Raw genomic sequence first — 14,167 nt, 5'->3', positions numbered from 1 at the left:
AATAAGGTGATTTGGGCTGCCGTCTCTTTGTTGGTGATGACCTGTGACTGAGGAGATGGTATATGGCTGAAGGAGTCACATGGTGGTCTGTGATAACCTTGTGGTCAAGTAGCAAATTTTCTTCTGGTTTTGTGGGCACAGCCTGAAATCGTTGTGATCATTCTCTAATGGCTTCTTTTTTTTTGCATCTACATCTTTCGTATTTCAAATGACAATTCATGTAGTTATGCTTTTGATGTGGGTTTTTTCTCCTCCCTTCCTCCATCTTCTTTTCCCTCTTTTTATAAAGCAATAAACTTTTGTAGCCATTACCTTTGTGTTGGTACATGTCAATACGGCCAAAAAATTTAAAATAATCATGTCTTTGTTACATAGCTTATATTTTTATTGTTCCAATGGTTATATTTTGTATAATTTGCCTGTAGATATTCTATATCCTTTAATTTCGGCAGCCTTTGTTATGCAACATATCTTTATACTGTTCCTAAGGATGTACTGTGCATATGTTGCCTGGAAATCTTCAAAACAATAAATACGAGCTCATATTTGCCACAGATGTAGTTTAACTAGCTTCTTTTGATTTTGTTGCTTATTTTTTCTGTAACAAGCATGGATCTTTTGAGGAACAAAGAAGCCTTTTGAATTAATCATCGTCATCAAGTCCTTGAAACTTTGCATTTGATACTGGATCTGTAAAACTCTGCTTTGTAACCATTAGATGTTGCTCCTTTTTAATTATTTATCTGTTTCTTTGGGTTGTAGGCTCAGCCATCTCCAACTACTGGAACTTTTTCGTTGCCTCCAAGTAATGAAAATCCAATTTTTATTCCATTAGCTTCTGGTACTAATAAGGAAAAGTGCGAAGAGGTTGATTCCTCATTCATGTTCAAGTCTCATGTGAAACCTGTCAGTTTGTCATGTCCTCTTGGCTCAGAAAATCAGGTAATTGGTGGCTTCGATCGTGCTATCCACCAAGACTGATATAAAATTAAGATAAAGTTTTACATGGAAATCAATGTCCTTGTGATAACTTCAGTATTTAAATGAACCATTTTCCTGTTGCTTAGTCTTTCTGTCGGAATTCACTCATGTAGTTACATGTATCAAATTACAATATGAAACATATCAATGAATCAAAGAGTTCATTTGCTTGGTGTGTTTTATTTGATTAGGTGGCTTCATCTTCCAATCAAGCTCGGAATCTGGAAATGACCGGTGTCAGCCACCAACCTCCTGTGCTCGTGCAGCCAAACATGGACTTTGAATGTCAAAATGGTTTTCTGAAACAAGCCATGTCAAAGAGCTATACTACTGATTCTCCTTCCGATATTGAAGTTTCTAACATCATGATCGAAAATGGTAAGTGTTTTGCTGTGCAAACTGGCAATTGTGGTGTTGCTAGTGATCAAGCTCCTCTACTGGAGGAAACTCTACCGGGAGACGATACTGGGTCACAGCAAATTCTAGAAGGGGACCAGAAAGGATATCCTCCAATGGGAATGGGAAAGCCATCAGAAGATGGATACAATTGGAGAAAATATGGGCAGAAACAGGTGAAAGGTAGTGAATATCCTCGGAGCTACTACAAGTGCACGCATCCAAATTGTCAGGTGAAGAAAAAGGTAGAACGTTCTCATGATGGTCAAATAACAGAAATTATTTACAAGGGTGCTCATAATCACCAAAAACCTCAGCCTAGTCGTCGATCAGCAGTTGGATCGGCATTTCCACTCGGTGAAATATCAGAGACAGGTGAGGGGTCTGGGACTTTCGTCAAAGTGGAAGAAAGTTCAATTTGGAAAAGTGTTTCTCAGGGGCCCAAGGATAACAAAGTTGGTTCAGATTGGAAGACTGATGGTTTAGAGAGGACATCATCGACATCTGTTGTAACTGAACTTTCTGATCCACTTTCAACTGCGCAAGGGAAACAGCTAGGTATGCTGGAATCCGCAGATACTCCAGAGTTCTCGTCCACACTCGCTAGTCATGAAGAGGATGATGATAGAGCCACTCAAGGCAGCATATCAGTTGACAATGACGGTGATGATGAGGAGTCTGAGTCAAAAAGAAGGTACTTTCCTCACATTTTTCATTATAGTTATTCTCTGGTTATTTAATGCTTTGGTGTTGACTGTCTTTGACACTAAACTTGGCTTATATTATGCGTCGACTCATCATTGCAGAAAGAAAGAGAGCTGTTTGATTGATACAAATTTGGCTTCTCGAGCTGTTCGGGAGCCAAGAGTTGTTGTCCAAACAGACAGTGAAGTGGACATACTTGATGATGGATACCGCTGGCGCAAGTATGGGCAGAAAGTAGTTAAAGGAAATCCAAACCCCAGGTATTAGTCTTCCTGCAGTTCAACTGTTATTTATATTTTTTTTGCTTCCAGCTGCACACGACATATATTCGGTTCCTTCCATGAGTCTCTTTGCAACCTCTCGTCTTTTCCTTTTAGACATTCTTGTTGATTTGAAACTGTCCCAGGAGCTACTATAAATGCACTAGTGCTGGATGCTCTGTGAGGAAGCATGTAGAAAGAGCCTCCCATGATCTCAAATCTGTGATAACAACATATGAGGGAAAACACAACCATGAAGTACCTGCGGCGAGAAACAGTAGTCATGTTAGCTCAAGTAGTGGAAATCTGCAAGCTGGTCCTAATGCTCAAACCACTCTGACATTAGCTGGAAGAACCAATTTTCCAAAGAGTGAACCACGAGTTCATGATTTTGCACCTCACTTTGAGAGAAAACCTGAATTCACTAATGAATTCTTGAGACCCAGTTATCTGGGGGGTATCCATGGCGACATAAAGCTGGGGCCGTCTGCTTGTTATGAAATGAAGCTGCCAGCCTTCCAGACACTTTCTTATGGATCCTTTGGACTAAATGCTAGCCAGAATGACACTAATCAAGCGGCTTCTATTGGTCATGTTATCCCAGAATTCCCAATTGCAATGCCTCGACCTGGAAACCCATCATTGAGCAGCTTTGATTTTAATAATCATGGAATGCCAATTGGTCCGGTTCAGCCTTTCCTTGGGATGCAGCAACCTAAGGAGACTGACACAAGATTCCTCAGGCCTAAACAGGAGCAGAAAGATGATGCTGTTTATGATAATCATTTATCCATTAACCGTCTTCCAAATGCGTCGCCTTCTGTATATCACCAGATAATGGGAGGTTTTCAATTGTAAATACATTGTGCTTCCCAGCTGAGTGTTCCCCACAGAGATGGACTCCGTGGGTCTTTTAGAAATTTTAAGAGAAGGTAGTCCCTTTTTTGCCTTTTGGTTGTCATGATAAAGAGTCTTGATACTCAATGCATAAAGTATCTGTAATTATTCCTTGTTTGGGTGGTCTATACAAAGGAATACTTCTTCAGATTTTAAATGATAACATATATATTTTTTTCTTGCCATTCAATAAGCCCTGCATTTTGTATTTGTGTTCCCATTATTATATGCTAGTATGAAGTTTGAACAAGACGACATACACTTTATTTATTTATTTATTTTTGAGCAGTTGAGGCTTCTGTCCCCATCCCCTTGTTTTGGCTGCCCACTGAATTGAACAGACTTCTTGATACCTTCCAGATCCTCTGTATCACATCAACCCTATATTAGCCAATTAGGCCTTGTTCTTCCCGACTCAAGTGTCAAGCTCCAGTCTAAATGGAGTTCTTCATATCTCATGGTAAAGATTGGATAAAAGAAACCTTGCACAGGCTGATACCTTGATAACCTGCCCATCCATCCAAAAGGGTGTGTTGCCTTTTTCTGCCAGCCACATTTAGAGGTCTTGAATTGGCAATGACAACCTGAACTGGGATTTTCAGGTGTAGACAAACCGGTTTGGTTTTGACTCAGGTTCAACCTGAAACCTGACCTCGGATGATCATGTGGTCTTGCTAGACAAACTGGCTTGGATGTGTCGAGGTTTGGCATTTTTAAAAGCAAACCAGATCGTAGCTGTCAGTAGTTCATAAAAATAAAAAGAAAAAAAAACCATAGCTGTCAGTCTTTCCAAAAAAGAGCCTTCTTGCACAACTCAATGAACCACCTCTAGGGCATAAAGATTTTCCCGTCCTTTTAAATTCTGCTATATAAAACCTTTAATTTTTTCCAATCCAACATTAAAATAAAGGAAATGCTTATAAAAAAAAAAAATGCTATATCTTTAGGGAACCCTTGTCCATCTGTCTTTTTCTTTTCTTTTTTTGTAGAACAATAATCGATCTTTGTCCTTTTATTATTATTATTATTTTTTTTTTGGTTAAAGACGGTTATCCAGGCCTGTGGCCTGACTAGTCCCGTGGGTCCATACTAACCCCACAATCACATGGATAGGATCATACCAAGGTTGAATGAGAATCATTCAACTTTCACTGAAAGTAGTGAAAAGCATTAAACACCCTTGTGTGAGTGGCCCCAATGAGTTAAGAGGAGTCGAACACACACTTCCTGAGGCGAAAGTACCTTGCGAACTCGACTACCTCATTGGGTTGAAAGAATAATAATCCACCTTCATAGCTCATAGCAAGACTTGAACCCTTCTATTTACCTTATTGCTAATTGGGTGTTATTATTATTATTATTATTATTATTATTATTATTATTATTATTATTATTATTTCTTCACTCTAATGCCTCTTATCTTATTCTAAATCACTGTTATTGTCTTGTATGCTAGCTTTTTAAGTGCACATGCTTTTTTTTGATAGAATTTATAATATAATAATTCCTAAATCATAATAAGGATCTTGCCAATACATCATGAACCATTTCAATACAAAAAATGAGAAACGACATACCATTCACGGTCGATGACGTGTTGTTTCCAACAAAGCTTGACGCAGCCATTGATGCCATCCTTGCACGAATGATTAACTTTCTTTCTTCTTCAATGGAAGTAGGTTTCGCCCCTTAGTATTTTCTCAATGCATTTCTCTAATGGGTTAGATTAGTATGTAACCATACAAGGGGGGACCTAGTCTCCTTTAATAACACAATGCTCATCTCCTATTAAGGTAGACCAATCAATTAGAGAGCAAACCCTTAATATTTTTCTCAATGCATTTCTCTAATGGGTGAGATTACTACGTAACCATACAAAGGGGGACCTAATCTTCTTTAATAACACAATGCCCATCTCCTATTAAGGTAGGTCAATCAATTAGAGAACAATCTTCCTTATTTGCAGCCAAATTAATATGGTGGGTATCCTAAATAGAATCCAAGTTAATTGGCAATCAAATCAAATATTGAGTTTCCATAACGGAACCGAATCAATGGTCAATTGGGACATATAAGGAAATAAATCATACAATCTCGCACTTTAACCATTTAACCAATTCACAACAACCCAAGTTTTATTTATGAAAAACAAGTTAAAAGATTTGTTTGTTAAAACAACAATTCTTGGATTCCAACAATTTTAGAAAACAACTCGATGTGGCCACTTTAACAAAACACCCCATCCTTGGTTGCATTCAATAATACCTCGAATGAAACTATTGATAAGAACCATGACGGTTATACATCATTTATCAGTCGACACACTCCCTTCCACAATCACAGTATCAACAATCCCACCCAAACATGTTCTTAAGTAGGGAAACAAATAATAAACGGTCCAAACAATAATATCTCATTCATATTGCAATAATTATATACACAAAGATAGAAATAAAAAATGATCAAGAACATCCATAAATATGATCATAACAAATAATAGAGGGTGTCTATAATAAAACATGACCAATACATCAAACTCTAGTAAGACCCATATCAGATTCAAGATCTACAAAGAGCTTAGGCACCATTTCCTTGGTCAACGGATCTGCAATCATCAGACTTCTCTTTATATGAGATACAAATACCTTCTGTTCCTGAACAGCTTTCTTCACAAAGTTGTACTACACTCCAATATGCTTAGCTTTGCTAGAATGCTTGTCATTCTTGGAGTAGTACACAACGGTCACAGAAAAGTCTCAGCGGCTTTATGATGGAGTCGACAACTTAAAGCCCAAAGATAAAATTCCATAACCAAATCGCCATTGATGTGACCTCAAAGCATGCAACGAACTCTACTTCCATGGTAGAAGTAGAGACACAAGTCTATTTCTTGAAATTCCAAGAAATTGCCCCACCAGCAAGTAGAAAGACATAACCAGATGTAGACTTTCTGCTATCGAGGCAATCGGCAAAATCAAAGTCTGAATAACCAATCACTTCCAACTGATCAGTTGCTCTGTAAGTAAGCATCTAGTCTTTCGTTCTTTGTAAATAACATATCACCTTCTTGGCAGCCACCCAGTGATCTATACCAGAATTACTAACGTATCTGCCTAGCATCCCAATTGCAAAGATAATATCTAGACGAGTACAAGTCATGGCATACATAAGACTTCCCACAGCTAAAGAATAGGAAATATCTTTCATCCATTCTCACTCCAAATCATTCTGCGGACACTGGCTCAAACTAAACTTATCACCTTTAATCACGAGAGCAACACTAGATCTGCAAGTCTTCATACCATCTCTCTCAAGAACTTTATCAATGTAGGCTCTCTGCGATAGCCCAACCAGCCGGCGAGATCTATCTTGAAATATCTCGATGCCAATAACAAAAGATGCCAAGCCCATATACTTCATTTCAAAGTTCTCAGAGAGGAATGTTTTCGCATCTTTTAACAAACCAAGATTATTGTTGGCAAGCAAAATATCATCTACATACAGGACCATGAATATAAACTTGTCAGAAGTGTTCTCTACAAATCCGAAAGACATAATGATGTGGTTGAACTTTAAGTACCAATGTCTAGAAGCTTGTTTAAGTCCATAGATTGATTTCTTTAATTTGCACACTAGACTTTCCTTTCCTTGTACACTAAATCCTTTTGGTTGATTCATGTAGACTTCTTTCTCTAAATCTCCATTCAAGAATGCCGTCTTCACATCCATCTGGTGAAGCTCTAGGAAATAATGAGCCACCAATGCTAAAATGATCCTAAGTGAGTCCTTAGAAACATGAGAAAAGGTCTCATGGTAGTCAATGTCTTCCTTCTGAGTGAAACCTTTCGTGACTAATCTGTTTTTATGCCGTTCAACTTTACCCTTCGAATCATGCTTGGTCTTAAATCTCATTTACAACCAATCACTTTCGATCTCGAAGGTAGTTCAACGAGCTCCCAGACTTTATTGTCACTCATGGATTTTATCTCGTCTTTCATGGAATCTACCTATTTATTAGAATATTATCATTCATAGCTTGTGGAAAAATTAAGGGGTCATCCTTGATTCCAATACCAAATTCAGACTCTTGGTGATACACTATACAATCATCCGAAATAGCAAACCTCCTTAGTCTCTGAGGTCTACCTTGTACTTCCGGGTGAGGTGGAGGTAAATCCACAATGTTCTCGGTGACAATGTCCTCATGGAGTGGTACATCCTCTGTAGTTTGTTGTTCTACAAAATAATTACCAATGGTAATTTATGGAATAATAATGTCATCATAATGTACAGAAGTTGGAAGTGTAACCTGGAGCTCCTCAAAAACCACATTACATGGTTCAACACTCCCACTAATGTCACCATCCTTTAAGAATCTAGTTGTTGAAGTTTCCACAAACCTAGTACTATGCTTGGGCGCATAGAACTTGAATCCCTTTGACCATTGGCAATAATGTTCCTAGGATCGAGTTTCCTTTCATATGGATTATACAATCTGGCTTCAGCTGGACACCCCCATACGTGTAAGTGTCTCAAACTGGGTATCTTTCCCATCCATAACTAATAAAGAGTTTTAGAAATTGACTTATTGGGAACTCGATTCAAGATATACACAGTTGTTTTCAAAGTGTCGCCCCACATAAACTCAGACAGTGATGAGTTTTTGATCATATTGCGAATCATATTCTTATAGGTATGATTACACCTTTCTGCAACTCCATTTTATTCAGGTGTACCAGGATGTGTATACTGGGGAGTGATACCCTTCGATTTGAAGAAACAGGCAAACAGTCCCTCAACTTGCCCTAGGTTTGTATGTCTATCGTAATACTCACCCCCTCTATCAAATCTCACGATCTTGATCTTTTTGTCCAACATGTTTTCGACTTCGACACAAAATGTCTCAAAGATATTTATGCTTTCAGACTTTTCCTTCAATAAGTAGATGTAACAATACCGTAAGTAATCATCAATAAAGGTGATAAAATACGTCTCACCATTAATGCAGTGGTCAATTGGTTCGTAAATATCTGTATGAATTAATCCTAACAATGTATCACTCATTGTGGCAGTAACTTTATTTGTCCTAGATTGCTTACCTTTTGTGCAATCTATACAAGTACCAAAGTCAGTGAAGTCAAAAATAGAAAATACACCTTCCTTCACTAACTTCTCCATCCTAGGTCTAGAAATATGACCTAGACGTCTATGCCACAAGGTTGAGAAAATATTATTGTTGGATTTACATTTAGTTCCAACATTAAAAAGAATTCACATGCAGGGTAAGCAAAGAATTTTCAAAATCGGAATCTAAATGAAATATATAAAGACCATCGCATAAATTTCTAGTAAATACTAGATTATTGTCTTTATAAACTTTAAAAACATTATTTCCAAACATAAAACCATAACCCTCATAATCAAGTTTTAATAAAGAAATAAGATTTCTAGAAATAGAGGGGACATAGAGAGTGTCCAATAAGTTCAGCTGGTACCCAGTATCCTTCACTAACTTCTCCATCCTAGGTCTAGAAATATGACCTAGACGTCTATGCCACAAGGTTGAGAAAACATTATTATTGGATTTACATTTAGTTCCAATATTCACATGCAGGGTAAGCTAAGAATTTTTAAAATCGGAATCCAAATTAAATCTATAAAGACCATCGCATAAATATCTAGTAAATACTGGATTATTATCTTTATAAACTTTAAAAACATTATTCTCAAACATAAAGTCGTAATCCTCAGAATCAAATTTTAATAAAGAAACAAGATTTCTAGAAATAGAGGGGACAGAGAGAGTGTCCAATAAGTCCAGCTGGTATCCGGTATCCATTATGAGTCTATACGTGCCGACTGCTCGAACTTCAGATCCCATCTGATTGCCTATATAGAAGATACTCTCACTGGGACTTGGACTCCGAGTTGAAAAGAATTTCTGCATGGAATTCGATATATGCATAGTTGCACCAGAATCAATCCACCATGTATTACAAGGAACGTCAATGAGATTGGTTTGAAAACAATCTAGGATAGAACTATTACCCTTCTTTTCGAATTAGTCTCAATGTTTCGGACAGTCCTTAGATGTCCCTCCTTGTAGAAGAAACATTTCACTTTGCAAGAATTCTTATTGTCAGTAGGTGGATTGGATGTCTACTTCTTTGGTGTAGCTTTAAAGTTCTTTCGCTTCTTACGTTTATGTAACACCATGTTAGCCATTTGTCCTCCTGCTTGCTTCAAACTCTATTCCTCCTGAACGCACTTGCTCTAAAGCTCACTCAAATCCCATTTATCATTATTTGTGTTGTAGTAGATCTTGAATGGTTCAAACTTCTGAGGAAGAGATTGAATGATCAACCTAACTAGGAAAGGTTCATTCAGTATTTGCTCCATCTTGGCTAGTTGTGCAGATAAATTTACCATTTCACAGATGTGATCAACTATGCCACTGCTGCCATTATATTTCATGTTCACCAATTTGGCTAAGAGTGTGTTTGCAAGAGACTTTTCTACGGTAGAGAACCGCTTTTCAATAGACACCAGATATATCTTTGCATCATTAGAGTCAAGGATCGATCCTTTGATAACCTTTCCAATTGTTTTCTTGATAAACAAAAGGCACAACTAGTTTGATCGGGTCCACTTCTCATGAAGACTCATCTCATCTGTAGTACTCTTATCAGTGAGATCAACTGGCTTCTTAGTGCGCAAATAGTAGTAATGATTGACAACAGTTAGATAGTACCAATCCGAGAAGTTTGAGCCAGTAAGGATGGGGACAGAATTAGGGATAGGCATAGGTGATAGTCATTCTGAAAGAAAACATAAATACCTGCTTATATATCAATAATGCTTTGAATTGCAATAATACTAGGATTATAATTCTAGAAAGAGCAACCTATAACATTAGTACAATCTATCCTTTAGGATAAAAAAAGTAATATGCTAGTGGTTCACTCAACAGGTGTTGGAAATCACCTATAGAACTAGAAATCTATCCAAACAATCAAGCAAAGATGTGTGCCTTTGGACACTCCTATCTTGTCTCAATTGTTGGGCTAATGGTTTATCACAATGTTCTAAAAAATTATCTTTAATTTGATGTTATCACAGTTATGTTTATGGTCAACAGTTGTGACCATCACAACCAAAACGCGTACCTTTGGATATTCCTGTTCAACCTAATTGCATGACCTAATATCCTAAACTAATTGTAATATTTATGGGATAAAATTTTATTTATTTTTAAGGCTAACAGTTAAATTCGACACAATTGAGAGAAGTGTGTACCTTTGGATACTCCCACTCTTCTCAACGATATGAATGTCATTAATGCCTTAAAATAGGATTTTATGATGTCATTTATTTAATGATGTTTAAATACAGTTATTTTTAGTTCAGTCACTCTGAATTTTCATGATTGATCCGCTTTGGCAGCTATCGAATCATTAATTTTCTTAGTTTTATCCCTAAAATTTCAACATCTAATCATTTATGACATCATTAAACTATTAATTCAAGTATCCCAAAGTTTAGTGCAACTAGAGTCATCAATATGTTATCTTAAAGTTCTCCCATAATAACAAACATAGGGGAAGTCAGAATAAAAAAAACAGATTTAAAATGAATACAGAATCATAACGGAAGCGGTTATTTAATAATTCTGACATATAAATAATTTCGTTACTAAAAGGTTAAGTTTATGTTCCTAATATATGTTTTCTTATTACTTAAAGTTTCATCACAAAAACATGTTTGTTTTTATAATCAAAAATAGAAAACATATATTACCATAAATAGAATACAAAATAAATAGAAAAACATGTTAATTATGACATAAAGAACAGAAACAGAAACAAAATACTATTACAAAACAAAAACAGAAAATTGTTTCAATAAACCGAAATAGAAATAGATATAAATCAAAACAACTAGATTTATAGACTAATTTCTATTTCATTTTATATAATTAAAAAAAATACAAAACAGAATATCGTCAAAATATTTCGGTTAACATCAGAAAGTTGAACGGCGGCTGTCAGATTCCGATGGGTCGTCGATCAACCTGATGAGTCAAAAATCCAGGTTGACGGGTCGGGTTTGGGTCGTCCTAATTTGGTTCAGTCCAAAAATATTTTATTCAATCTAGTTTCGATTAAAAAATTGATTTGATTTGGTTTGGTCCAATATAATTTGGTCTTGGATCAAATAAACCCCTTAATGAGCTATTGAGCTTAATGAGCTGCAGTAATGGATTTAAGTCTTTTTTATTTGAATTAAACATTACATGAGTTAAAGCCCATATCTGAATCACTTAAAAAAGAAAATGAATAACTTAAAAAAGAAAATGAATAGTAATTCAATCCATCACTATTAAAAAAAAAAAAGTTTAATATTCATATCATTAAAAGGGTTAAAATCCAACCAAATATGTATTATGATAGAAAAATTCACATCTCAATCTCAACCCAAATCATATAAATAGAACCTTAACGGATTATTACAACCTCTTTAATGGCTGATTTCAACTTATGACATGGTTGATTTTAGTCTCTTTAATGGCGTTCACCTAACAATAAATAATTAAAATTTTTTCTAATAAAAAATACTTTCATGGTTGATCTTAAATTTAAAAATATCTATAACCTATTAGCAAACCCAAGCTCTGATACCACTGATGGAATTTATAACATAATAATTCTTGAATCATAATAAGGATCTTGCCAATACACCATGAACCGTTTCAATACAAGAAATGATAAATGACATACCGTTCACATTCGATGACGTGTTGTTTTTAGCAGAGCTTCATGTAACCATTGATGCCATCTTTGTACAAATGATCAACATTCTTTCTTCTTCAATGGAGGTAGGTCTCTCCCTTTAGTATTTTTTCAATGTATTTCTCTAATGGGTGAGATTAGTACATAGCCATACAAGGGGGACATACTCTCCTTTAATAACACAATGCCCATCTTTCATTAAAGTAGGCCAATCAGTTAGGGAGAAATCTTCCCTATTTGTAATCAAACTAATATGGTGGGTATCTTTAATAGAATCCAAGTTAATTGGCAATCAAATTAAATATTGGGTTTCCATAATGGAACCTAATCAATGGTCAATTGGCACATATAAGAAAATAAATTATACATTCTTCTTGTCTAAACAAATATGGATTTTGAAGATGAAGAGGTAGTTTTGACACTAACAGTGTCCTCAAGCTCCCAAATCCCAACCAGTCCATAAAAAAGTGGATTAGCCTATCCCTATCTGTTAATAGGTTGATTTTTCCCATCGGTGCCTGTGCCATCATTTTCATTTTTATTGTTGGTAGCCTCAATGTTCTCAATGCCATCACCATATGCATTGAAAGAGATAGAAAAGAAGAAGAAGCATTGCCTTTGCTGCTAGAGTGTGAGCATCTTCAGCATGTGGGTATACGGACTTTTCGTAATTGCTATGTCTAGGAATAAATACACGCAAGAGGATCATTATTTCTTTATTTTTTTTTTATAATTAATTTGCATGATTTTGTTGGGCATTGGGTTGCTTCTAGGTTTATACCTTAAATTGTTCACAACTAGGCATAGAACTAGGCATTATGTTCATATGATTTTCATAGTAAGTGATCTCAATAATAGTGATTCCATATGCAAGAGTAAGTATACATATGCGTGTACATTAGACTGGATTAAGTGAAAATTTTGAATGGATTACTGCCGGTTGTGTAAGAATAAGATTCTCAATAATAATTTGTGATTGATCATTATTGTAGCAGTTAAGTATCATGAGTTTTAGTGTGCCAACGAATGATGCCAACAACTTATATATCAGTCTATAAGATACTAGGCCGCGTTGTTTGATAAACCAAGAGAGGGTGAATTGGATATCAATGTCCTTTGCTCACCTTTTTTTTTTTTTTTTATGTTTCTCAAGTACTATAAGGAAAAAATCAACAAATACACAGGAAGACAATATTTTATAGTGGTTCAATCCTTTCTCCATATGCATCCACTACCAAGTGCTAAGTGAAGATACATATACTTTTTTTTCATAAATTTGATCTCGTGGTCAACCTCAGTGATTTAGCAATCAACCTTGACCATCTTGTGATTTACCCTTGTCCTTTGAGGTCCAGACCCTTAGCTATTGGATTGCTTCTATTGCACCTCCCATTATGGTAGTCGACCCTAAGGTCATTCTCTTAAGCTCGTAGGTTTAGTATAGTACCAGTTTTGGGCATATTTTTAGGCGGGTGACTTGACCAACTCTCCTAGTGGTATTCAAGGGTATTCTAGACCTCTTTGACTTGTTTAAACATGTGGTCAATCCTTAGTCAAGTTCCACCTAGGAAGGTGTTAGAATCGGAGAGGTGGAATTTGAGGCCAGATCCTCTCCTAGACCATGACCTCCTGCAACAATCTTACACCATCTAAGGAGTGTGGCGGCTACCTCTGAGTGTGAAATCCATATCCAATGGATGGTGTGAAATTGTTGGAGGAGGTCATGGTTCAGGAGAGGATCCGTGCTCGTGAAATTCTAAAAGTGAAAGATTAGACGGGGAGTTAAAAAAAAAATCTTTTTCTTATAAATGTGGAATCTATTCAAGATTTGAACTCTCACACACACTCAAGCAGTGATAAGGGGGATAAGATAAATGATGCAAGAAAGACAAAGGGTTTACAGTGGTTTGGGAAAATTCCTACATACAGTACCAAGGCTACACATGCTCTTGAATTTTCACTACTCTTAATTACTACTCTAGATAGAAATTTAACTCTTACAACTTGTAGTTTTTCCATGGCTGGAATACAAACCCAAAGTTGTTTTCTAGGGTTACACCAAAACAAATGATAATATCACTATGTGACACTTCTTATGTTGCCAAACCTCCACAAACAAAAATTTTATGAAAGTGAGAT

The 14,167-nt window shown here is 36.1% G+C and overlaps 1 protein-coding gene across 1 annotated transcript; it reads left to right on the top strand.

Annotated features, from left to right (window-relative positions):
• Positions 1 to 383: 383 nt before the first annotated feature.
• LOC122082713 (probable WRKY transcription factor 2) lies at positions 384 to 3,424 on the top strand. Its single transcript, XM_042650444.1, has 4 exons — positions 384 to 942; positions 1,173 to 2,071; positions 2,184 to 2,342; positions 2,489 to 3,424. The coding sequence occupies exons 1-4, from the start codon at positions 883 to 885 to the stop codon at positions 3,198 to 3,200; spliced, it is 1,830 nt and encodes a 609-aa protein (XP_042506378.1). The 5' UTR covers positions 384 to 882; the 3' UTR covers positions 3,201 to 3,424.
• The last annotated feature ends 10,743 nt before the right edge of the window (positions 3,425 to 14,167 follow it).

This window comes from Macadamia integrifolia, chromosome 6 (genome assembly GCF_013358625.1).
Source record: "Macadamia integrifolia cultivar HAES 741 chromosome 6, SCU_Mint_v3, whole genome shotgun sequence".
Taxonomy (NCBI): domain Eukaryota; kingdom Viridiplantae; phylum Streptophyta; class Magnoliopsida; order Proteales; family Proteaceae; genus Macadamia; species Macadamia integrifolia.
Note: the sequence above shows the minus strand (reverse complement) of the source record. Positions and strands in the feature narration are given on the sequence as shown.